General features: G+C 42.7%; 1 protein-coding gene across 5 annotated transcripts in view; it reads right to left on the bottom strand.

Annotated features, from left to right (window-relative positions):
• HS6ST3 (heparan sulfate 6-O-sulfotransferase 3) overlaps positions 1–21,900 on the bottom strand; it is a 627,927-nt gene extending 606,027 nt beyond the window's left edge. For all 5 annotated transcript variants that reach the window (XR_014143863.1, XR_014143864.1, XR_014143865.1 and 2 more), the window contains exon 1: positions 21,054–21,900. Coding sequence is in view for 1 of the 5 variants with exons in the window: in XM_081815118.1 (XP_081671244.1) it covers positions 21,054–21,757 (704 nt within the window). In the remaining 4 variants the exon portion in view is untranslated. The remainder of the gene's footprint in view (positions 1–21,053) is intronic.
• Positions 21,901–26,536: the final 4,636 nt, after the last annotated feature.

Genomic DNA, 26,536 nt, shown 5'->3' with positions numbered 1-26,536 from the left:
AAATAATAATAATAAAAAAAATCACTTATGATACAACTTAATAACTAGTCAAAGTGCAGCAAACAGCATGTCATGGAGACACATCCGGGACCCACATGGGTGAGAAATGGTGAAAAATGATTTTGGAGGAGTTCCCTGACAAGGTTAAGTAACTCGTGCATGGTTCCTGGATTATAACTTCTGAGGTCTTTACCATAACCTTAGCAAAATTAGCCACTCGTTATCCTAAGTTCTGATCGCCCTTTCTAGTTACTCCGTTTCCTCTAGGATGTCTTTCCTGTCCTTGCAGACCACGCCTCTCTCCTTACCACACCCCTACTTTACCTGTCCCAGCACATCCCTTGGTACAATCATGAAACTGTCCAGTGCTAAGTCTGTCTGTAAGGTTCTTGAGAACAGGGATGATGTCTGAGTCACCTTATATTTCCAGCACCTAGCCAGCAACTAGCACTTCCAACCTACTCACATTGGATCTTAGTTGAACAGATTGTTCTCTCCCAGCCAAAAAGAGAACTTTTTTTTTTTATCAGCAGAGCCTTAGCCACCTCTGCATGCCCCAACTTGTTCTATTACTCAACTTGAAGTTTAAGGACTTGAATACTAGTTATGTGTCCATCCTCCATGTGTACCTTTCTAGTCTACATCTCTTGGGCCACTGTTGGATCTTCATTCCAAAACCCTTCCTTGGTCCCTGGTCCCTCTTGACCTTCCTGATACCTCAAAGTCATGAACACCAGTATAATTTATTATACTGCCTTTAGCCCTTCTCCAGAACAGAAGAGGATATCAGATTCTGAATAAATGTAAGTAGCTCTCCCAAAGTGGAAAGTATCAAGCTTTAGACAAAACACAGCCCAACCTATCTATGAATGAGGCCCCTTCCACATACAAGCAATGCATAACCTTTTGGAAATCATAATAATTATCCCCTAACACATCCTTCTCCCAGTCCATCTCATGAAAACCACAAGTGGTCTGAAACAGTCTAAACCCTCCTTTACAAATTAGAGCTGTCTCATTGAGAAACCTTTATTTCTCAGAAACCTACCTACTCACATACTGACATATGATCTGCTGAGTCACTGTTTCCAGATTCTGGGGCCCAGCTCACAGGCAATATTTAAGATCTTATTTCCTGTGAGGTCATCTGTCCACTGGAAAATCTCATGTATCTGCTAATACAGGGATAGAGCTGTCCCTCATAAGGGAAGTCCATAGACAACAGAATCTCGGTCCCTTTGATACCAAGGCTTAAAATTTCTAAATGCTTTTAGACAAAAAAGTTTACAAATATTATTCCCATTACTGCTTTCATAAAGAGAGAATGTTGAAAAAACCGTGTCTTGATAACTGTGATTGAGTGATAAATATAAAGATAGTGGAAGTCATAGGCCCTAACCTTTTATCGAATGCTGCACGCTGACCTCCTTACATAGGAGTCCCTATACCCCTATAGGGATTATCCTAATGGGATATTGGAGGACAGAAGGCTTTTGCCCTTTTCTGCAGGGCGATATTCACGTTCTTTTATCTCCTTCTTTAACTTCCTATTGCTATTCTTTTTTATTTTATTTCTATGTTCTACTCCCTTCTCTCCTTTGTCCCTTTCCTTCTTGGTTTCTCAAAGCATAGAAGCCTGACTTGAGGAATCGCATGCCCACACCCTTCTGGAGTACATGTCATTCTTTGTCACCACTGACTTCCTGACTCCCAGCACCAGGCTCCTTACTTTTCTCTTCAACTCCACATTTATCATCATTCTTGACTTCAACATTCCCATGAATAATCCATCCAACGTCTTGTCCCTGGCGTCCTTTGACCTTCTTAACTCCAGGGATCACTTATTGCCCCAGCTCAGCGCCCATTCACATAGATGATGCAAGTTACAGCACCCATTCCAGCATGTCAACCTCACACACCCTGTTCTCTGACCATCATCTCCTACGGTCCAGCACACTTCCACCACAGTCCAGCTTCCCTCCTACGGCTCCCTAGGCAGACCTACGTTATCAACCCTAACACATACCATTGACCCTACCACTCTGCATCTTCACATATCTCCTAACCATTCTGTTTTTGATTAACAAGGTGCTATAAATGCCTCCTTGCAAACATAACTCTCCTATTCCTCCACTGGCAAAACCCTAATCCCGGTTAATACCCCATGCACTTATTCCATGCACTGCTTCCACTAGAGCAGCCTAATGTTGCTGAAGAAAATCACAGAACGTTGCTGATGGGACCGGTTTCAAATTTATAATCACAGGTCTCAAAACAGACCTGAATACTGCCAGACAGCTTACTTCCTAGGAAATTTGTTTTCCCAACTTCTGAGATCATTATTTACACTTTCTCTGCTCTCCTCAAGTTTCCAACATTCCTTCCTCTCTGCCCCACTCTCAGCTAATGACCTTGCTTTGTACTTCATAGAGGAAAGAGATGCAGTCGGATTAGAATGACCTCATCTTTCATCTATCAGTTCACCAACCTTCCCGTATCTATACTCAAATACTCTGCCTTCATTTCTGTTAAAAAGAGAAGAAGATAGATGAGATCTTGTGTTCTGTGACTGGATCATCTGTCATTGTCTTAAAAATATCGCTCCTACAATCACCTGTCTTTGTTTTATCATTCCCATTCGCATTCAAACATGGCTCAGGGTCTCTTGCAAGGCTGTAGTCTCTGAAGACTAGATAGGGGCTTGGAGGATCCCCTGCCAAGCTCGCTCACACTGCTGTGGGCAGAAGGTTTCAGCTCCTTGCCATATAAGCCTCTCCACAGGGTGCTCAGACACAACTCTACCCAGAGCAAGCAATGAGAGGGGGTGGGTGAGAGTGGGGGGTGGAGAGAGAGAGAGGGGGAGAGAGAACACCAATACAGAAGCCATGGTCCTTTTATAACCTAACATCTGAAGTGGCATCTCATCCCTTTGGTTGTGTTCTATTCATTAGAATTAAGTCACTAAAGTCAATCCTGGGCACAAGTATCAGAAAATTTGTGGATAGATTTGTAAAACCATCACTGTTTAAGAACTTGAGGTAATTCTAGGGGCACCTACCTGGCTCAACTGGTAGAGTATGCAATTCTTGATCTCAAGGTCATGAGTTCAAGCCCCACATTGGGCGTAGAGATTACTTAAAAATAAAATCTTAAAAAAAAAAAACTTAAGGTAATTCTAAATGGGATACTGAATAAAAAATAATCTCCTCAGTCCAGTATATATTTAGAGCCCCCTATAAACTACCCTACATCCATCTCAATATCACCCTCTCTTCAGCCAATATAAACCCTTTATTATGTGCCTGTTTATTACTGAAAATATTCATACTCTTTCTTATGCACATCTTCTTCAGAAACTTTATATATTGGGGTGCCTGGATGGCTCAGTCAGTTGAGCATCCAACTTTGATCTGAGCTCAGGTCTTGATCTCAGGATCATGAGTTCAAGCCCCACACTGGGCTCCACACATTTTATATATAATTCTGAATACAATACCATGAATTGACTTAAATGTTATGATGTAAATATTTCCAAGTCATTTTGTCTATGCCTTACAAAATTGTGATTTCACCTCTTGAGAGCCAGGACCAGGTCTTCTCCCCAGTCTCTGTCCTGCACAGTGCCCAGTATTGGGCTACATACAATCATGAATCAATCAATCAATCTAGCCAGCTAGCTACAGAAATAAAACCACTTCAAAACTAAATTAAATAACAAAAACTCTAATTCAAAGGGATACATGCACACCTATGTTCATAGCAGCATTATTACAATAGCCAAGATATGGAAGTAGCCCAAGTGTCCAATGATAGATGAATGAATAAAGAAGATGTGGTGCTCACACATACACACACACATATTCACACACAATGGAATATTATTCAGTCACAAAAAAAGGAATGAAATCTTACCATTTGCAACAACATGGATGGAGCTAGAGTGTATAATGCTAAGTGAAATAAGTCAGTCAGAGAAAGACAAATACCATATGATTTCAATCGTATGTGGAATTTAAGAAACAAAATAAGCAAAGGAAAAAAGAGAGAGGAGAGAGAGGGAAAGAGAGACAAACCAAGAAACAGACTCTTAACTCTAGAGAACAGACTGATGGTTCCCAGAGGGGAGGTGGCTGGGGGGATGGGTGAAATAGGGGATGGGGATTAAGGAGCGCACTTGTCCTGATGAGGACTGAGTGATGCATGGAATTGCTGAATCACTATATTGTGCACCTGAAACTAGTATCACACTGCATGTTAACTGGAATTAAAATAAAAACTTTAAAAAATGAAATGAAATAAAATATTATTACATCACTCTTGTCAACCAGTCGGTGTTTCCACAACATTGTTTAAATTATAAGGGATCACTTGATGTCACAGCTCTATAGCCCTTCCCTTTCCTCCCCCCATCCTCTTATATCCATGTCCTCCTATAGCTCAGAACCATCTGACTTGAAGACTTGGTCCCATTCCAATCTCTGCAACCAATGCACAGTCCTGACTATGGATGTGAGAGCACTGATTAGTCTAATCCAGGACCCAGTCCCAACTTGACCTTGCATCTGTACTCTGATCACTGGTTTTTACTCTGCTTCTGATCTGACTATACCACTTTGATGCTTTTGATTAACCAGATTCCTTGTCCTATATCTGAGTTCCATTCTTGATAGCTGTGTTAAGGATACTTGGGGATTTGTTTTAATCATGTTTGGTAAGAAAAGCAGACACAGAAATGACTGTTGTGAAGGAAGGAGTTTTGTATACTCACAGACCCCTAGCATGCCACAGCAGACCACAGGGGAAAGCACCGCTGTCAGGTGGCAGAGGGAGCAAGGAGGAAAGCTTGGACAAGAGCCTTTATTGTGGTTGCTGAGGGCAGGAACAAGGGAGGCGGGGTAAGCCGGTTTAGGACTGGCTAGTTGGAGTAATTGCTGTGGGCTCTGGGGTATAGTGGCTGTGCTAAATTGCCTAGTACCTGGCCCTCAGGTGATTGGGGGTGGGGGAGTGGCCTGGAGTAGAAGAGCTTGATAAGGAAATGGTTGGGGAAATGGGCTCTGAATGCATTCGTTGGTTTGCATGTGAAAGACATGCTCAAAGTCATGGTCCTGTACTCTTATCTGTAGGAATTAGCTAATTCTGGGAGGGGCAATCCCTCCAGGGTCAGTAAGGCCCCAGATGTCAAAGCCTGAAATACAAAAACTAGAAAACATGGTTATTATAACAACCCACGTAGCTCTACCTTGGTCCTGCCTTGCTCCTGCTGGTATTCGTCCTACCTGCCTAGACAGCAGTCATATCTACACAATATCAGCACAGTCAAGATATTAAGAGGTATGGTCCTGCATGGAGGATGAGCACGTATCTTGATGAGCACAGAGTAATGTAAAGAATTGTTGAATCACTATATTGTACACCTGAAACTAATATAACACTGCATGTTAAGTATACCTGAATAAAAAACAATAAAGTCTTTCCTACTCTCCGCTCAAAAAAAAAAAAAAAAGACATGGTTCTGAAATCAGATACACCTGGATTAAAATACCTTGCTGCTCCACCAATGATTAATTCTGCAACCATGGATAAGTCACTGAACATCCCTGAACCTCATTTTCTCATCTGTACGATGAAGATGATAATAGTACCTACTTAATGCAAGTACTTACATAATAAAGCACTTAGCCTAAAGCAAGGTAAGCAATTAAAATGTGTCAGCAATAATTACTATTTCTTCACCCTGTGATTTCCCCCAAAGTGCACTGCATGTGACTGATACATAGTAGACACTCAATAAATGTATGCTGAAGTTCACTAAACCAACAAAGAAATGAATGAAAAAAATCAATGAATAATCTTTGACTAATTGTAGAAAAGCAACACTTATTTTTTTAGAATTGGCAGCCCAGAACTTAGAAGTGAAGACTGGATTTGATGTCTAGTTTTACAATTTACGAATTTACAGTTTTACATGTGTCTCTCTAAGACAGGACGGAGATTCTACTGATAGGCTCTCCAACATCCATCCCGCCTTTTCCTCATTGATAGAGCCTTGATTTTGTTCTGCTATCTACTTGTGATTCAGGGGAGGGTTATCCTATCCCCATCTTCAGGGACAAATCCTGGAGGTCTCATTCCCATTGCCCCTGATGGGCTTAGGGATGGGAACGTGACCCTTTCTGCTCTAAATATTGTCCCTTTGGCCAGAAAATCCTTGCAACCAACCAGGAGGGAGGCAGCCTAAGGGCCAAGTCAACAAGGTTAAGGTACAGGGTAAAGGTGTGAAAAAAACACCTGAGTCCTCCGTAAAATAGCAATAGCTACCATTTAAGGAATATTTATTATGTTTCAGGTATTCCTCTAAATGTCTGTGGGCATTAACTCATGATCCTCAACACTAATCCCAGGTAGGAATCTTTTTATCACTGTTTTACAGATTGAGAAACTGAGATCTAAAGAATTCTTGTAATCTGTGCAAGGTCACATAGCAATAAGTGGTAAAATCAGGATTTAAACCCACAGTTGGGCTCCAAAACTTAGGTTCTTTGCCTCTTTGCTTTATTGGATTTGGAAAATGCTCTCAAGACAGAATCAACCAATTCTCTCTGGGCTGGTTATGCGATTTTAAATGTCTTACTATTAAGCCAATTTGAACTGGAGTTTTTGTTAAAAGCAGCTGGTAGGATCCTAATAAATATATTCAGATTCTTCATCTGTAAAATGGGGATGCTTCTCCATGCCTTAGGCTATTGCTGTTAACATAGAGCTCAATAAATAATCTTCTGAATCCCCTCCTACTGCCGGTCATCACTTTTGTGACCGTGGTTTTCCATCAGCTTACTGAACTTCTTCTAAGACTCCAGCCCAGCTCAGTTGCTTTGTGTACTTTAGATCTGCACCCAGGCAAATGTATACATCCTCCTAGAAGTGACCAGGCACGCCTCACGTATGAAAACCAGGTCATTACTAAGCAAAGTTCTTCTGCTGATAGATCTTTATTATAACACACACTCTTGATTTTAGATTTTATTTTCTCTTCTAAGGTAACTTTTTGCTCTCTCTGTAATTAGCTTCAGAAGCATGTAGAGAACAGCTCAGTGGATTATCACATGCTAAATCAGCTTAAATGAAAATAAGTTACATTCTCAGCTCACTTTCAGGACATACTAACCAAAAGCCATAATTTATAGCTGTCATATGAAAATAATGATAAAGTCATGAATATAAAATTAAAAATACCAATTTTAGGAAAGCTTCCTCAAAGGGGTAAAGCATTGGGAAAAAAAATACAAAACTTTTATATCTTGATCTGTACCAAATCTAGGTTTCCTGATGGTCTAAGGAGAAAAACTTAAGCATTTTGATAAGCCTTTTATGATATACTCTGTCCTGTTTTAAAGGAAAATGCTCATTACTCTAACAAGTTGTTTAGCTGAATGTGTATTCTGCATATTTTTCAAATGCATCTTTGTCATTCCTGATTTTTGAAACTCTCTGTAAAAGCTGAATTATATATTCACTGCATTTCTAAAATCCAACTTTCCTTCCTTTTCCGTTCTATATCAAAAGGCTTCTCACCGTCAATGTAAAATTTAAATTTGTATAGTGCTTTATCCTTTACAAAGTGCTTTCACTGGCATTTCCTCAACCTCCAACAAGTCCAAAAAGGAAGACAAGACACATATTCTTATCCAAATTGTCCAATAAATTAGTAAATTTATTTATGCTTGTTTTCTTTCTTTCATTTATTCAGCCAACATTTATTTGATAGCCATTATGACCAGACACTATTCTAGGCACTGAGGATGCAGAGGGAAACAAAATAGTCACTAGGTTCAGGAAAATTACACGTTGGCAGATAGGCCACACAATAAGTGAGTAAGCAAGTCCATGAAGAAACCTAGACTCAAACCGTGGTCGCTTAATCACAAATCTAGATGCCTCCCTGGTCCAAATAAGCTAACACAATAGTTGTCTCTGCCAGGAATTTTGGCAGTTTGATTTCTTGGACTCAAACCTCTTTGGGTTTCCAAAAGGTTTCAGATTTTTCCTACTCCTCTGAAGAAATTCAGTGGACAACTATCAAAGCAGCATTTAATAACCAATGCATTCAGAGCACTGTTACAGATAGTTAGGAAGATTATTCCTCATCCCCCCCAAAAAAAACAAAAGAATTGTGGATTTTAAAATTAACTTAAAAAAGAAACACACACACCTATAAATGTGTGTGTGCATTAACTCACATGATCGTCATTGCAGACTGTTGGAGGAAGTCATCTAGAGGACATGACCACTGGTTGACCAGGTACAAGCTGGACTCGGGCACTCGCAGGTTTCTCTCCAAAGTCCTTGGAATGCACTTTCTGCCTACATCCCCATGCCAGGAGCAGTCTTGAGGAAACAGCCTTGAGATAGGAAAGTGTTGAGACTGCCTGGACTGAATGCAGTTAAGATCTCTATATAAACTTTTTAGACTCTGGCAGGCAGGTGCAGAGAGCTACTCATCTTGGGGCTGCCCAACACAATCCTCAGAGGTAAGTTCCCTTGCTCATCCAACCTCCCACCTACCAGTCCAGAGTGGCTGTCTCTTCCTTCAGTCTTTCTTTGCCCTCCATGTACAGGGGTGTTTCAGATTTCACCCAGGAAGCTCCCGAGGTCTCGAACCAACACTAACCTCAAATAGGGATGTTTTTTGTTTTTTGTTTTAAGATTTTATTTATTTCAGGGCGCCTGGGTGGCTCAGCTGGTTAAGCGACTGCCTTCGGCTAAGGTCATGATCCTGGAGTCCCTGGATCGAGTCCTGCATCAGGCTCCCTGCTCGGCAGGGAGCCTGCTTCTGCCTCTGACCCTCCCCCCTCTCATGTGCTCTCTCTCTCTCATTCTCTCTGTCTCAAATAAATAAATAAAAATCTTTATAAAAAAAAAAGATTTTATTTATTTCAGAGAGAGAGAGAGCGCATGAGCGGGGGAGAGGGGCCAGGAGTAGGAGAGGGAGAAGCAGACTCCCTGCTGAGCAGGGAGCCAGATGCGGGGCTTGATCCTAGGACCCTGAGATCACGACCTGAGCCGAAGGCAGATGCTCAACTGATTGAGCCACCCAGGCGCCCCCCAAATAGGAATATTTTTATCACTGTTTTACTGATCAAAAAAAATGAGGCCTGGAGAACTTACACAATTCGTGCCAGGTCACAGAATAATAAGTAATAGAGTCAGGATTTGAACCCCAGTTGTGTTTCAGAACATAGGTTCTTTGCCTCTCTATTTTACTAGATCTAGAAAATGCTACTGCCAATGGGAAGACCTTCTTGTACCTGGAAAAATACACTCACATAAAATTTTAAAGTGCAAATTAATACCCTGCAAGAGTCTACTCATTTAGGTATTCGCAGTTGTCTGACTACATAGGCTTTCCACATTTCAAATGACTCCCCTCCGCCAGTTTTCCACCTCACGGCACTCACTAGTAGGTTAACTTGCTCCATGTGTCATTAGTAATTCATGACTTATTTTTGAAGGTGCAGGGACAGCACTACGACAGATCTAATACAATGAATATCTTATTAGGAAGAAATTAACAAACGAATTGTCGCCGATCAATAGGTGTTCAAGAGAAAATTACAACGATAGTAAAGCCTAAATAATTTATACACAATATTGATTTTTTCATTACATTAATTATTCTTTATAGCACACATAGGGAACTTGGAGAATAAAACTTTCAAAGCAAAAAAATTTATCTGCAGTGGTGCTGTAGGCTTAAGTCTGAATTTAAAAGACAAAGAATGGGCCATGAGAGCTGACAAATATTTTTAGATTAAATACACATCAGATAATAAATTTGATAGCTCCACTGTACCTGAGTTCCTTCATGTTGTCCGGGCGTTTTTTACACAATACTTTTGATATTTATTTATCAAGAGAAGTATTGATAGAACTGTTTCTTAATAGAAACATTAGAAATAGAACTACCCATTAATCCACCTCTTTCATCAAGTGTACGGAAGGCAGAATGACAAACTCAATGAAGCTATGTGGGAAAGAAAAACTTCTCTAACACCTCTCCTGGAATCTTTAAGTTAACTGGACTTAAATTCAGTAGAATGGAGTGCAGGCCCCTTAGAGCTAATAACTCTCATAGCCAGTGGAAAAAATTTCCTAAGGCAATTTTATCATGGCAAGTAACTTTCATACAGATGCAAGGGCCTGAAGATGATCCTCATGTTTAAGGTCATATGATGGGGTTCCAGAGAACAAAAAAAGGGTGTTGTGTGGTAGGGGGAGCTGTGAAAAAGAGGAAAGAGGTGGGTAAGTTCTTCATGGATGATGCTGTTCCCAGCAATGCAAAATTCCCTCCTAGGGATGGAAGAAATGAACTTGGGGAGGAGCGCCTAAGTGACTAAGCCCGTTAAGCATCTGACTTTCGCTCAGGTCTTAATCTTAGGGTTCCGGGATCAAGCTCCACATCAAGCTCCACATCAAGCCTGGCAATGGGCTCTGTGCTCAGCAGGGAGTCTGCTTCTTTTCCCTTTCCCTCTGCACTTACCCCCACTCGTGCACACAAGCTTTCTCACTCTCTCCCTCTCTCAAATAAACAAAATCTTTTTTAAAAATTAAAAAAAAAAAAAGAAGAAATGAACTTAACACATATGCACCAAGCTCAACAGATGTACTAGGAACAAATACTGCGCTGAATATCGTTTTTGTCACCTACAAATGCTTACGTTGAATAGCGTTTTACTCATGACATTTTGACTCTTGGAATTAAAGCAGTGACTTGATAGTTCTTACTTGAGTTTTCTCAGATGTCAACTTCAACTGTTTTTCAGTATCTAATGTTAGGCGATTCCACCTACTTAATGTTTTGCAGAGAGTTGCACATATGCAGAGTATCAAGCTGTCATATCTCCCCCAAGACAAATACAGAAACAGTGTTTCAAAAGTCTTAAAATTAAAACCAAAAACATTAAAATAGTTTCAAATCCGATACAATTTTTTTTCTTTCCTCACCTTTTACCTTCAGAGACTGAAAGCCACATTCATATTACTTTTAACGTTCTTAATGTTCTTGGAAGAAAATCTAAGCAACAGGAAGCAGCTCATCTCACAAGCATGCTTTTGCAAACCACAGCCAGTTTTGCAAACTATCTTGTCCTGTCTTAACTAATATTGCTATATGACTTCAAATTTATAAAATACCCCACACAGATATAATATAAAATGTGTGCTGTCCACCATGCATCATCATACAACTATAACTGCCCAAATGTGTTACCAGCTGATTCTGGGTACAACAGTGACAAAATACCCCAATTTAGCATCATTTCTACTATTTGGTCGAAAGCCCCTTGTCTATGGTGACTGTTCTGCTGCCGAATGTCCTTTGCTGCATTCACCATTCTTTAGGTGTAGACTAATGGTCCATACAGAAAACATGTGGTTCAGGTATTAAAGGAATGGATATTTGTACTTGGTCTCGTTTGTAGAACCGAATGGGACATTCATAAGGTGGATGAGAAGAAATTTCAAGCTATTTAAAGGCACTGTGCACATTATTCTCCATTTTCATCCCACCCCAAACCCAAATCCATTCTCTGCCTTTCTCTGCCTTGGGAAAGCACATGCACTGTATCAGGTAGCTCTCTTGCCATTCAGCTTCCATGTGGTTTCAGCCAGTGGAAGACAATGGAAGGAGACGGAGGACAGGTGGGAGGAGAAAGTGATCGAGAGATTTCCTCCCCACCCGTCCCCTCTGCCTCGGCTCCGTATTTCTGGTGGGGGCGGGGGGTGAGGCTGCTTTCTGCAAGCAGCTCCCATGGGACAGCCCTTCCTACCTCTGAGGCTGTAGCTCCTGTCAGGCCCCAGCGGACAATGGATGCTGACAACAGGGTTTTTTTCCCTCTGCCACTTCAGGCTCAGAAGAGATAAGAATATCCCCTTGTTAGGAGTGACAAGGAGCCCCAGGTCCAGTGTTGGACCTTAACCAGTCCATCCCTCTATAATAGCCCCTTCTTCGTCCCAGAGTGGGCCTCTGTTTGCTGCCAGGCTGCTGACTAATACAGCTCCCCGTGATATAGAAGAAGAACGTGTAAGTAAATCAAAGAACCCCAGCAGCCCTCCGAGGCGGACAGCCGCCTAGATAGTGGAGGACTCCCCATAAATGCACTAATGAGACAACCATGCATACGAGATAAACTGGTGACCTCCATTTTCAATATTCTTTTGGATTTCAGGATTTGGATTTTTAGGATTTCATTCTTCACCTTGACTACTTTTGTCCTTCTTCTCTCCCTCCTTGGTAGCAACCTGCTAATTTACACTCCACATGGTCAGTGTCTGGTCTCTCTTCCCGGGGCATGTCACCTTGTTTTTCACTGTACTCCACAGATCCTTCCTTCAGACTTCCACACACAGGTCAAGTTACCACCTATATATGTTTAAAGTCACATGTACCCTTCTCTCTAGGTCTGTGTTTTCACTTTTTAAGCAAACCTATAAAATTCTACAAGTTCATAATTAGAGTCCCCAAAATATGGAAGCTATCATCCAGGTTTACAGTCATATTTCCATAACCTTGATTCCTTCGGAAGAAATACTCTGCAAAATCTAACAGATAAATCTGGAGGACAGCAAGGAGGTTAACATTTCTACCCTCTTATGTTTTTAAAGAAACTAGAATGCAGCGGTAACCGTGAACATACGGTGTTAAATGCAAGGTTCTGACAACAAATGGCACAGTACTTACCAATAAAAGCATGGTAAGATATTAATAATTGCAACGAACTGCAAATATTTATGTGCCCACAGGCAACTAATTCAATTTCACTGCAGGATTGCTCCATTTATGAATTCAATTGTGTGTGTTTTAAACATTTCTGCCGCTGTTTCATTAATTTCCCATAAAAAAAAATAAAATGATATGCTGAAGAAAGAAGGCAAGTTTCCATTCAACAGTGTTCATTAAGTGCCCACTGAGTGTCCACGGTGGCTTACTAATTAATAATGTTCACTTTTACCATTTATGGCTTCTCTTTTGCATCACGGCTTGCAATTCATTTTTGCATCACTTGGGATGAGAAGTTCCCCCTTCAAAAAGGATGGTACAGTTGCCTCTCATCGTTTTATTTTTTACGCACAACAGCATGGATGTGTAAGACAAGCCCCATGAGAACAAAATAATGGCTAACTCTTACACGGGTCAGGCTCTGTGCACTCTTAGCACTGACCAGGGGTAGTACCACTATTCCTCCCATTTTCCGGAGAAGGAAATCAAAGTACAGAACAGGTAACTGACTTCAGGGTTATCAGGAAGAGGCTGAGCCAGGGAGATGGATGGGGGGATGGGCTAGATGGGGGATGGGTATTCAGGAGGGCACTTGTTGGGATGGGTGTTGTATGTAAGTGATGAATCACTGAATTCTACTCCTGAAAGTAATACTACACTATATGTTAACTAACTTGAATTTAAATTTAAAAAAAAAAAGACTTATATATTCTAAATTTAAAAAAAAAATCCAGCTCATTTTACGTCACAGCCCATGCTCGTACACATCACCCAAATGACACTCACAAACTGGGCATCAGCACAATTTCCAGTGATTTTCAGTGGCTGATAACTTTGTCATTGATTTCTTCCAATTTCCCTTGAGGACATTTTTCCTAATAAAGGGTCTCCTTCCAATGCTCTTCAATATCACAATCTCCAACCACAACTACCTCAACTGTCTGACTTTGATCAGTAGTAATCCAGGCCACATTATTTAGACTTTTCTCAGCCTCCCAACCTACATCAAGGAGCCCATTCTCTCTAGTTAGGCTGATTTTTTTTTCCTAAACTGAGAATGAATGAGATTAACCTTGTACCCAAAGGAATTCCTGACTTGTAGCATACTGTCTCCTGGGAGAAACCTTCTAGAATGGTCCAATAAGTCCTGGCCTCTGTCCTGACTTTTACTCCTCCTCTAGAGAATCAGGGCAGTTGACACCTTGCTAATTATGGAAGGCAATTCCTAATGATTAGCACTTTCACCTGAAATAAGAGAGTCATGACATAAAACATTGGATCATTCCATAAAAAAACCACAGTCTGGTCAAGTTATGCTGATATTTTTACAAGATAAACTAGAATATGATAGATTTTTAGCTGACATGTGTTGAGCATTTTTTATAGGTCGGTCTCTGTGCTTCGGAACTTTACATGGGTTTTACTGAGCAACTGTATGTGCTACGGGAGATATAAACAAATAACACCATCTAAGTTAACTGTCCAGTACACTTCCCAAATGCAGTGAAATGCTTAGCTATAATTTAAATAGAGTTATATTGGCCCATTAAAATCAACAGAGAATTTATATATGATATCCATAATTTAACAAACTCAAAAACAAGATAATTGATTACTAGAAAATATTAATTTGGGTTCCCCATTTAATTGTTTTCATACTAAACCTATTTCTTGGCTCAATAATTTATTTCATGAGTCTTAAAATCACATTAAGATTTGGCAGTCTCAATTAAACCTGTTTAATTCATTATCAAACATAAGTAACTTTCAAATGCCATAAGCTTCTGATTGTCCTTAGTAAAAATGAGATGATAATAATTAGCTTTGGGGAATAATAAAGTAAGAGTCTAAGATTAAGCCAATCCACATTGTTAGAGGCTAAATTTACCTAGCTTCCAATTATTACATGAGCATCTGTATTTCTCTAAAAAAAAATCAACACTTGCCAACATCCCAAGGTAACCAGCACGAAAAAGGCAGAAAAATAAATCATCGATCACCATTTACTGGTTCCAGTTTTATCTTCACAACTCAAAAAAAAAAAAAAAAGGAATGGGTTTAATTCAACCTCCTTCTGATTTATAGCAAATACTGGTGGTTTGGACCAGAAGCAATACTTCCAGAGACTCTGTAATGAACATATAAGTGGATATGGCATATAGACAGAACAATCTCTTATCTCCTTGGTTTCACACAGCACACAAACCTGATGGTGAAAATTAACCTTCTTCACAGTTCAACATTTCTAATTAGAAGAGACATCAAAAAGATTATGCTTTAGAAAGCAGTATGGGCCATAATATTCTAGACAGTCTGAAACAGAACTCTGTAGCCTCCTTATATATTTTAGCCCAATGTCCACAGGATAAAGCAATACCCAGATGATGTTTCAAAGTGGTAACAGCTTCCGGTGGAAGTTCTTTTTCTCATCTTACCTTTTTATACTTATTATGAAAGAAGCAATGCTCTAGTACACAGGACCTATCCATTGCTTTTAGCCCCAAACGAATACAACAGTCTATACCATCAGACAGTGCTCTACCAAAAGTTTCCTTGGTAGAAATATCTACAAATGTTTGAGAAAGGAGTAGTTCACTTGTAATCATTTTGGGTTTTTTTTTCTCGTTTTATTTTCTCTGCATGGGGCAGGAAAGGGACAAAGAAAGATACCCTGAATTCAGCTTAGATTAGAACACGGAAACTTAAAATAGAAGGCCATACGAGTTCAGCCCTTCCTGGGGAGGAATTGCTTTCACAACATCAGTGGTTGATCAGCCACATTTAAAGTTTTCACTGTTAGGTAGTATGTCGCTGCACAGAAGATTTCATTCTCGTTTTAGACAGCTACAATTTTTTTAAAGATTTAATTTATTTATTTGTTTATTTGAGAGAGAGAAAGAGAGAGCACAAGCAGGGGGAGGGACAGAGGGACAAGCAGACTTTCCACTGAACAAGGAGCCAACGTAGGGCTCGATCCCAGGACCCTGGGATCATGACCTGAGCCAAAGGTAGATGTTTAACTGACTGAGCCACTCAGGCACCTAGACAGCTACAAATTTTAAGAAGTTCTTTCTTACTCCGAGTTGAAACCTTATCCTACCACTGGTATCCCACATATCCTAGTTCCATCCTTTGGAGAAATACAGAACAAGCTTCCTCCATTTTCCACACCATCTTCCTTTGACTAATGGAAGGCAATTTTTACATCTCTCCTTAATTTCTCCACCTCCATATTAAATACTTCAGGTTCCTTCAAATTATTCCTCATATGACATGGTTTTCAGCTACTGCAAGTAAACTGGAGCTATAGCTTGACTTGAAAATGTTCCTACATGCAAGAATGCAAAGGGGAGATCTGAAAGTTTATTTTTTATTCACTTACACATATAATTGACACAACTAGAAAGACTATCCAGAACCCGATGGTCTATGTGGGAGCTGTATCTATGTGAGGTCCCCTTCTTATCATCACACACACACACACACACACACACACACACACACACAAACCAGTCCCACAGATGGTACTGTGATACCAGGTGGTTCCGAAAACCTCATCGCCCTGGCCACATGGACTGGCAGAAAGGATAGTCACAAGTTCCAAGCTGGACTAATCAGAGTCATTCCCCAAGATTTTAAATTGGAACATGGAGAAAGCTTGCTACCTGCTTGGCCTGTGGAGCTATTAGATATGATAGCCATTTACCCATTTCATGGAATTAGCCAATCTGATGAGGTCAATATCCAAAGGAGTGTGGGGAGAAAGACCCCAGACCTCCAGTTCCAGTCGTTCTTAGAACCAACTCTACCCCTATGTTTCCTATGGTCTGGTTATTAAGCCAATAATTCCCACCTGGCTGAACTGAGTTTGAGTTAGGTTTGTATCATTTGCAACACAGAAGGTCCTATCTACTACAATATTCATAAGATTCCAACTAGTCTACTAGAACCAACAGAAAACAGGTCATAAAAGGGAAAAATCACTACCCCCCCCTACAAAAGGTGTGAATAGAATCTCCTCCCAACAATGGGGCACCTGAGTGGCTTAGTTGGTTGAGTGGCCCACTCCTGCTTTTGCCTCAGGTCATGATTTCATGGGTCATGGGATCAAGCCCCAATGGGGCTCGGCATTCAGTGTGGAGTCTACTGGAGATTCTCTCCTGCCCCTCCCCACACACATGCTCTCGCTCTCTCTCTCTTTCTCTCTCTCTAAAATAAATAAATCTTTTTAAAAAATCTCTTTCTACCATTATTTAAGAATGAGAGTGATACTCACCTACCAAAGAAGATCAAGGTCTTTCTTTCCTAATAGCCTAAGCCCCATAGGACTGACACTATTCAAAACTCTATTGCCAGAACTATCACAGTACCCGGCACATAATAAGTGCTTAAAACACTCTCCACTCTACTTTTATAGAAGCATATAGAAGTATAGAAGAAAACAACAGGCAAAACACCAAATATAACTTATTAAAATGAAAATTCAAGTTCCCTGAAGAAACCTTAGATACATCATTTCACTTCCTTAGAATTAAATTACTCATTTGCCAGATATTTTATAGGACTTGATTACTTCTTCAGTCTTTTTTAGCCATAAAATGCTATGATTCTATCCATACTCAACAATGGTAAAGAATAGTCTTCCTAGACCTGAACATGCAGATAAAAGGAAAAACAGTAATAAAGAAGGCAGCACAAGAATAAGAAAGAATAACCTACCAAAAAGATAGTTGCAGGGGAAAGCAAAAAAAATATAACGAGAAGAAATCATCAGTCACAGGATCGAAGAGATCATTCATTTGTGCCACCTTCTGATTTGCTTCCTATTTTACTCTAACTAATCTCTGTGCTCAGGGGCGCCTGGGTGGCTCAGATGGTTAAGCGTCTGCCTTCGGCTCAGGTCATGAACCCAGGGTCCTGGGATCGAGCCCCGCATCGAGCCCCGCATCGGGCTCCCTGCTAGGCGGGGAGCCTGCTTCTCCCTCTGCCTCTCTCTCTCTCTGCGACTCTCATGAATAAATAAATAAAACATTAAAAAAAAAAAAAAAGCCCTCTGTGCTGGATCCAAACTGCCAGCCCCAGAGCCTTGTCCCTTCCTGGGTCCATACAGTCCATATGATGGCTCCTTCATCTAAACCATGCATCTCCTTTCAGAGTTGGCTTCCCACTTCTGCCTTTGGTACTCGATATTCCCACTTGCTCACACCATCCCAGACAGGTTGGTTTTTGTTTGCTTGTTTGTTTCATCACCAACAGAATATATACCCAATTATATTGTGTCCCTGTCTTCCATCATGTTCCCTGCATTGATTGATGCTCAAATGTCCATTATTTTCCATTTATTTCTTAAGTTTGAATTCTGTCTCAATACAAGTAATCACAAAATAGCATCTCTATAAAATAAGGTGACCCATTTACAATGCGCTGCTCTAAGGAACGGACCTCAGATTCTTTCATGAAAGAAGGCCTTGACTCAGGAAAACAGTGTTATTACAACTAACAACTAATGTTAACTATTACTATATACCTGCAAAGTAAGTACTATATTCCAGCACATTACACTATATGTAGACACTGCGGTAAGCATTTTGCACACATTTGTTCATTTAGTTCTCACAACACCTCTATAAGAGAAGTACTAATTACTACCTGTGCTTTAAAAATAAAGAATCTGAGGCTCAGAAGGAGTAACATACTCCTGGTTGCATAGCTAGTAAGGGCCACTCTTGGTTACACAAGAGCCACATCCATCCGGATCCAGAATCCTTGCTCTTGCTCACTAGATGCCTTACAAAGGCACTAATCCCTGTGAGAAATGGGGAGGGGGACCCTCAAAAGGGCCAAAAGCAAAAAGACTAGGGAACTAATATCAACATGATCTACTTCTCGAGTTTGCTTAGAGTCAGCCCTATTTGAAGAACCTTGTTCCCATTATGTAGTGATAGATTATCTGCCATTTTGCATTGTGGAAATGTACCCTCCATTATCCAGGCTAATCTAGTTGACTGTAGAATGCTGTACACAGGCATTCCAATGCCAGACCAGTAATTCAATCTTCTCTGTGAGGAAGACGCTACTGGACATCCCTTCAACTTTTTCCCTATAACGTTCGATGCAGGGTGCCTCACATAACCCACAACCATTCCTTCCTACGACATCTAGAACGAAAGAAGTAATTTAGAATACCAAGAAGGGGAGAGAAGGTGAAGAAGAAAAGGAAAAGGAATTATAAATTGGTAACCACCCCCTCCCGAAAAAAAACCTACGTGAAAATTAAAAAACTAAAAAAAAAAAAAGCAACCCTGTGCAGGGTGATTATCTGATAACTTGTGATTCAGAGAGAAATAAATGTTCATGGTCCATCATTAAACAGAGAAAAGCATTTGACTCTGCAATAGAAACCGTATGTTCAAACAGCCAAGGTGGAATTTTCCCACATCACAGAGTAGAGAGATACTGAGTATTTCCTATAGGAGTAAGACCTTACTGCTTAATCCAGGTAGGGTCTATAGCAGAACACTTCATCACTAAGCAAAACTCCAATTATTTTCAGGTTCCATAATCTCTAGTTCCTCCAAAACTCTTCATCTATCCACTGAGACTTTTATATATATATTGACAGAATAAAATGCCCATCCCTACTGTAGAATCGATGTTCCTCTGTGATAATCAAAGTCTCTAGTTTTATTGAAATGGAAGCTAGGAATCAGAGTAGCAAACTCCTTGGGGTCAGTCAGTAATTAATAGGTAAAGGCCGAAATACAAAAGGTACAATTTGCGGTAAGATGCAGCAAAGATTGTCTCTCATTGAAATAACAGTCTTGTCTGTTAGGAAGTTTGAAAGTAATAATTAATTGAAAAACTATTTTAAGCTAAAACAGAGGTGCAGGGTCTAAAACACTACAGGATTAGAAATTTTTAAAAGTAAAAGGTCCTTAAAATATGCTAAGGAAGGAGCCTAATGCCTTCATTCCAAGTCCAACCAGTTTCCTATTCTAACCAATTTCCATTAAACAGGGAAAGGAGCAGGGAGGAGAGAAAGTATTTGAAAAACTGCCAGAGTAAAAAATCCCATAATGAAATTTTGCTCATTCTTGGAGAAATGAAGTAGAATTAGATGCTTCAGTGGTGGTGAATTCAGAATCTGGGTAGCTTCCAGGAAATGAAGTCTTTCCATAATGTCAAAGGCAAAAGCTATCTGATATCAACATATTGAGCTTGAGTTTTTAAATTCCTGTTTCCTTACACCAAATTGTTTGAAACCTTTGAGATAAAAACTTCAATAAACTAGTGTTCCAAGCTTTTAATATTTTAGTCCCTTGAGCAAGCATGTCAGATTAATCTTCAAATTGCAGTGGGCAGAAAGAACATTCAACCAAATTCTTAAGCTCATGCCTCTCTCAAAGGATGTTAATGTAAGCAGTATCATTGGCTATTAAGATTTCAAACTTTCCTAATTCTCAGCAGTATTACTATTTAAAAGTGGGGGGGGGGTGGAGAGAGAAAACCACCTATCCTGAAAGGAAGGGATTTTCCTTATTTTATCTTTCTGTCCCCGTAGCACGTTGCCCGGCCCACAGTAGGCATTTAACAAGTACTTCTGGAATGTGTTGATGGATTGGTCTGGGGGAGAGTGGAAATCTTGCTGAGAACAGCATGAGTCCAAATCCCGGCATTGCTCAGCAACAAAGACCACCTCCAGAATTAGGGTTATCGAGGTACAGCGGGAATTTGAAAGTGTATCTTCAAAGACACACCAAGAGGATTGTTTCCTGAGCTGGCGAGGAGCCTCCCAAGAGCCACTTATAGAGGGATTAGACTCGCCTCTGGCTTCAGCGTGCCTGGAAAACGCCTGCCCTGCCTCTCCATGCCCAGTTCCTCCTGCCTTTCACCGGGTTTGGGTTTCCACTCACACAATTTAGGTACAAGATCCGACCTCGCTAGTCTAACCCAGGCCTCCTCTGCATTGCACGGTGGGCGGCAGGCCACGCCGTCCTAGGCACAAGGAAGAACACACACGACTGCTCGGGACACCTTTGAAGGTGAAAGGGGGTATCGGAAAGCGGCGGGGAGAAAGGAGGGGGGAGGGGAAGAGTGAGTTCAAGACCAGGGCGCTATCCAGCGGTTCCCTACCCCACTCCCAAAGCCTCTGCCCCAATCGCTGGAAGACACCAGGGAACCACACGCACGCTCAGGCAGCGCAGGGCCGCCCAGGGTAGGGACCAAGGGGAGAGGGGCGGGGAGGCGGCAGGAAGCGAGAGGGGGCTGGAGACAGTACCTGGTGTGGCTGTGGTTGCGGGGACAGTCCTTCTTCTCCATGATGGCCGGCACGCAGTTGGTGAGCTCCGTCCAGTCGGCGTGCAGCCCGCAGCTCCAGCCGGTGGAGAAGCGGGAGAAAAGCCACGTCTCCTTCTTGCCCGGCCGGTGGCAGGTGCACTTCTTCTGGCCGGCTTTGCAGCTACACGGCTGCTCCAGCCGGATGTTCTTCACCAGGTGCCGGCCGAACGTGGTGCCCCCGGTCTTCTGGATGTGCAGGAACACGATCACGTCGCGCCCTTTGATATTGAAATCCACGAAGCGGGTCAGGTCCTTCAGGGTGAAGTTAAAGCGCGGCACGAACCGGGGCAGAGAGCCGTTCTCGGGGGCCTCGGGGTCCGGCTCCTCTTCCTCCTCCTCTTCTTCCTCCTCCGGCTCCCCGAGCTCCTCATCGTCGTCCTCTGGCGCAGCGGCCCCCCGAGACCCCTCGGGCGGCCCCCGGGGTGGCGGGGGCAACTGGGGCCGCCGCTCCCACTCCTCGGGCGGCGCCTGTGCCCGGCGGGCGGGACTCGGGGCGGCCGGCTGGCCGGCCTCCCCCGCGCGGGGCTGCTCCCCGAAGTTGGCGCAGGAGCTGGTGCAGGAGGGGGACACGTACTGGTACATGATGACCACGAAGAGGAGAGTGAGCACCGGCGTCAGCAGCCACTTGTTGAACCTTTCATCCATGGTCCCGCTCTCAGGCCGGCAGGCGAAGAAGCGGCGGCGGCAGCGGCGCGGACTGGCGCCCGCTCGGAAGTTTCGGGGACTCCGTGGCGCGGCTCCGAGCCCGCCGCTCCTCCATGCCCCTGACGCCGAGGCGTGCGGCTGGCTGGCGGCCCCGCGGCACTCCCGCACTCCCCCGCTGGCAGCGCCAGGGCCTGCGAGCCGAGCGGGGAGGCGGGCGCCGGCGCGCGCGGCTACGGCTGCGGCGTGGGGCGCCCTGCGCTCCCGGGGGCGCCCGGCTTGGCCCGCTCCCCGCTCCGGCCAGGGCGCGGCGCGCGCTCTCAGGCCACGCGGGGCATCCCGCCGCCGGCGCTCAGGCGCTCAGGCGCTGGGGAGCGCGGCTCGGGTCCTGCACCTGCCCGGGGCAGCCGGGCGGCTGCGGCCGCGAGCGCTGGGGCTGCATGAGGCTCGCCAGGGCGCGGGCCAAGGGCGAAGGCGCGGCCCGGCCCCGCCGCCTCGGCCAGCTGCGGGCACCGCGCCCGGAACGCGCACCCGGCCGGCGCCTTTGCCCTCAGGTCGCGGGGCGCGGGAGCCGCGAGGGCCGACGGCGCCCGCCGCAAGTTTGCAGAGGAGCCCCCGCGGCGGCTGCCCGCGAGGCGTCTGTGCTGAGCCGCGTCCCCGGGAAGAGTCGCACTGCTGCTCCGGGTCGGTCCGCCCAGGCGCGGGTACGCAGGCACACTCGCAAACACTGGCTGGCACCGCCACAACCCGCCAGCCGGTGTGACAGGAGCCCTGCTACCCGCAGCAAAAACCTACCCTAGGTACGGAGCATGCGCCAAAGCCCTCCCCAGCCCCGGAGGAGTTTCCAGGGGAGGAGTCCGCTGCTCCGCGGGGCTCGGAGGAGGCAGCTGGGGGGTGGGAATCCCTTCAGCCTAGAGCGAGGAGATATTTGGGAGAGAAGCAAAGGCGGAGCAAGGAGAGAGCCCCGAGGAGAGCGTCGCCGACACGGAACCGAGACCTTTACATCCGCAGCTTTCTCCTTCTGAGGATGGACGCAAATCTGGCCGGCCTCTGTGCAGGGATAACACTCGCACACCGCTGGGCAGACTCACCTAGACAGGACTGCACTCGAGCTGGCTGGGGAAACTGGCTCCAGACTGCTTTTAATTCCCACCCAAGACATTCTAACTGTTGCCCAAGTTTTATTCCCGTCCCTCCTTAACTACAAACTTTGTGTGTCCAACTCTACAATTTTATTCAATCGGCATCCATCCGTGAGCCATTAGGCACCTGCTATCAGGGTCTTTGTTGAACGCACACTTCATTTCTTCCAGCACCGTACCCACCAGCCCACAACCATGCAGTACTTCCAATGCAAGAGGAGCTGAGGGGTCACCTCTTAAAATTCATCCTGCTAATACACATTGAGTTCCTAAATGTGCAAGACTCACCCCTTACCCCCCCATGTGGATGATAAGACCTACACTTACTTCTGTTTCATAAGCTAAATAAGCTCTTGTTTATGTGCAGATTTTTTGAACTTTCTTTTTCAAACATCTAAAGTTTGCATTTACCTGAGAATCAAATCTTTGTTTAATAATGGTTTCTGTTTTTCAGGTAATGAATGGATGTACCATCAAATGGCAGTAACTGCTCCTTCACAGTCCCCACTTGCTGGACCCAAGTGGAGAGTGGCAGTGTGTTGAAGAGGGAATCAATGCAATTTGATCCCCTTGCCAAGGTCATCATGTCCCTCCTGGTTACCCTGGCATCTCATGCCTTCAGAGCAGTCAACCTTCCCACCGGGCCTCTTTATGGATCTGTGCGGTACTTGTCTTTTCATGAGACACTGTACTGATCTCTTCCATTTGTCAGACTGTCCCCTTCAAGCCATCAGTTAGGATCCAGATCTCTTTCAGGGATGCTAACTCTTTCCCATAGGAAGTTATTTTTATTGTTCTAGACAGGTGGGATTTTTCTCAACAAAGCTTCCCCACCTCTGCTTCCTTTCCTCTTTTCAACTCTATAAACAACTACAAACAGTGCCCTTCCTGATACTGTATGAGCTTATATTAGTAAAAAAGGTGTTGAGCAAGATGAATCAGCTTCTTTAGAGCTTACTCAATCTATTTATTTTTCTCTCACTTGAAGTTTACAATCCTATTAATGGCATCACACTACTCTCCAAAGCAAGAAATTGTGATAGGATAAAAAAATAAAAAATAAAAATAAAACTCAAAGATCACTTCCTGAATGCATCTGGTTAATGATATTACTTATTTTAAAATATACACCTTTGCTTTACCAAGTAAAAATTCAGTATACTTTTTTATATTGCTTTATTTGAGACGTTTCTCATTTCCTATAAAGTCGCTTGATATCACATGGATAAGTATAACCTTGTTAGCTACCCAAATGTATAATGTGAGTGCTTCGGCAATTTATAGGGTGGAAAGCACTTTCTAGATGTTATCTCATTTGCTCCTCAGAACAACATTCTAAGGAGATAAGAGAAGTATAATATCCCATTTCAGAGATGAGGAGGCGGAACCAAGGACAACCAGGAGAAAGCAGAGCCAGGATGAGCAACCACTAACATCCCTGACATACATTCAAATCACGATTGAAGAAACCCCATGAACATCCGCAAAAGAGTCCATAATTTCCTCTCTCTCCTCTTGAGACCCTTTGAGTCAAGAGGCAGGAAGGGGCAATGGAATTGCAATAGAACAATTAAATTATTTTCCCTCTCGCTCTGGCTTTATAGGCAAAGCTGAGTGATCTCTACATCCTGCAGTATTTTGGCACCTACTCTGTCAGTTTCCAGATAAACAGGGGAAAGACAATAACACTCTTAACATGATTATGTCATTGTTAAAAGACATTATTTAGGAGAATTTCAGAAGACAATATGATGACAAACAAATATCACACATTACTAACAAAATGTATACTTCCATAAATAAGTGCACTTTAACCCTTTTCAAAGTACATTATCCCAGAAATCTGCTTTTGCTTTCAGTAAAATAACTAATGGAGTGCCACCATTTCCTCGAGGTAACCACAAGGAAAGCAATGCATGGAATCAAGCAATTAGACAATTCAAGCATGTACCCATGTATTCCTTTTTTTAAAGATTTATTATTTTTATTAGAGAGAGCGCAGTGGGGAGGGGCAGAGGGAGAGAGAGAATCCCAAACAGATTCCCTACTCTTGATGAGGGGCTCCCTCCCAGGACCCTGAGATCATGACCTCAGCTGAAATCAAGAGTTGGATGCTTAACCGACTGAGCCACCCAGGTGCCCCCCAAGTATGCATTTTTAATGAGAGGTAATATTAGTTGTGTAAACACTGCCTGTCCCAGGTGTGGTCTCCCTATTACAGTTATGGAACTTGGTGTGAACCCAGTCGAAGTACTTGAATCACGCAATAAACAGGTTTCCTTATCTACAAGGGCAGACCTCACATTCAGGTGGAAATGAATAGAAACTTTGTAAAATTGAATGCACTCCAGGTAAAAGGAAAAACATGTTTGCATTCAGCCTGCTACAGTTACTCCATGATGACACCAGCTGGTAACTGTTTCTGGCTAACAGATTGCAGCTACTATGAATCCTACACAAATTATTAAAATAATAAAAATAATGTTTTCAGAGAGCTTTCTTCCACTTCCTTTGCCAGTCTAGCAATGAGCTTAACACTATCTGTGAAACAATTTGTTCACCTAATTTTATGCCTTAATAAGCTTTACTACAATTATTTTCTTGCCTGCTTCCTTCTCCACCGTGACTTTAGTACTCTTCTTCCCTGTTCTTCTCGAATATTCTCAAACCCATTAACAACGCTGCACTCCCCTAGGATTCAAACTTTTGATTAGAAGAGTCCCCATTTAATCAAGTTCAGTTGGGAGATAAAATTGCATCTCAACTTCTCCATTTTCCCTTTGATGCCAGAAACTGCCTTGGAGAATGTTGAGGAAACCCTGGAGAGATTAACAATCCAAACAATCACAGAGAATAGTTTTGGATCCCCTACATTTGCACACAGGAATGTATAGATGCAAGTGCCCTTCAATACACATGAAAAACAAAACAGATTATGTAAGTCATTGGCAGCATGAATCTCCCCTTCAAGAACACAAAGTGCTCCTATACACTGAAATGACTTTTTTTCATTTTTGTAAACAAACCAAAAAAAAAAAAAAAAGCCCCCAGGGTAAGCAGTTTTGCAAATAAGCAGCAAAGCAGTGGCTTTTTTTTTTTTCCTGAGGAAGTTGAGTAGAAGAGTTTGCACAGACAGGGCAAACTGCAGAAAAAATAGTGTTATATGCAGAGTGTATTCCAGTTCACTACATGATTGTAACTTTGGGGCAACCATACCCCTACAGACTGCTTCCCATAAAGTACTATTTATATGAACAATTCATTCTTTGCCTTATTGTATAACACTCTTTATCCACCATAGATAGCTGCCATGAGTGATGGATACACGCTATGCCACTGGTATGTATAATGTATTCATTAACTCAGTATAGCGTAGCAGAGGCAATAACTTTTTCATAGTAGGTATTCAGATATGTCTTCCAATAAGAACTTGTTAAGCATTGGGGCGCCTGGGTGGCTCAGTCGGTTAAGCATCTGCCTTCGGCTCAGTTCATGATCTCAGGCTCCTGGGATCCAGCCCTGCATTGGGCTCCCTACTCAACAGGGAGTCTGCTGCTCCCTCTCCCTCTGTCCCTCTTGTGTGCTCTCTCAAAAAATAAATAAATAAATAAATAAAGTCTTAAAAAAAAAAAAACTTGTT

The sequence above is a fragment of the Leptonychotes weddellii genome, chromosome 3 (genome assembly GCF_054177405.1).
Source record: "Leptonychotes weddellii isolate Sample4059 chromosome 3, ASM5417740v2, whole genome shotgun sequence".
Taxonomy (NCBI): Eukaryota; Metazoa; Chordata; class Mammalia; order Carnivora; family Phocidae; genus Leptonychotes; species Leptonychotes weddellii.
This window is presented reverse-complemented; position numbering and strand designations above follow the sequence as displayed.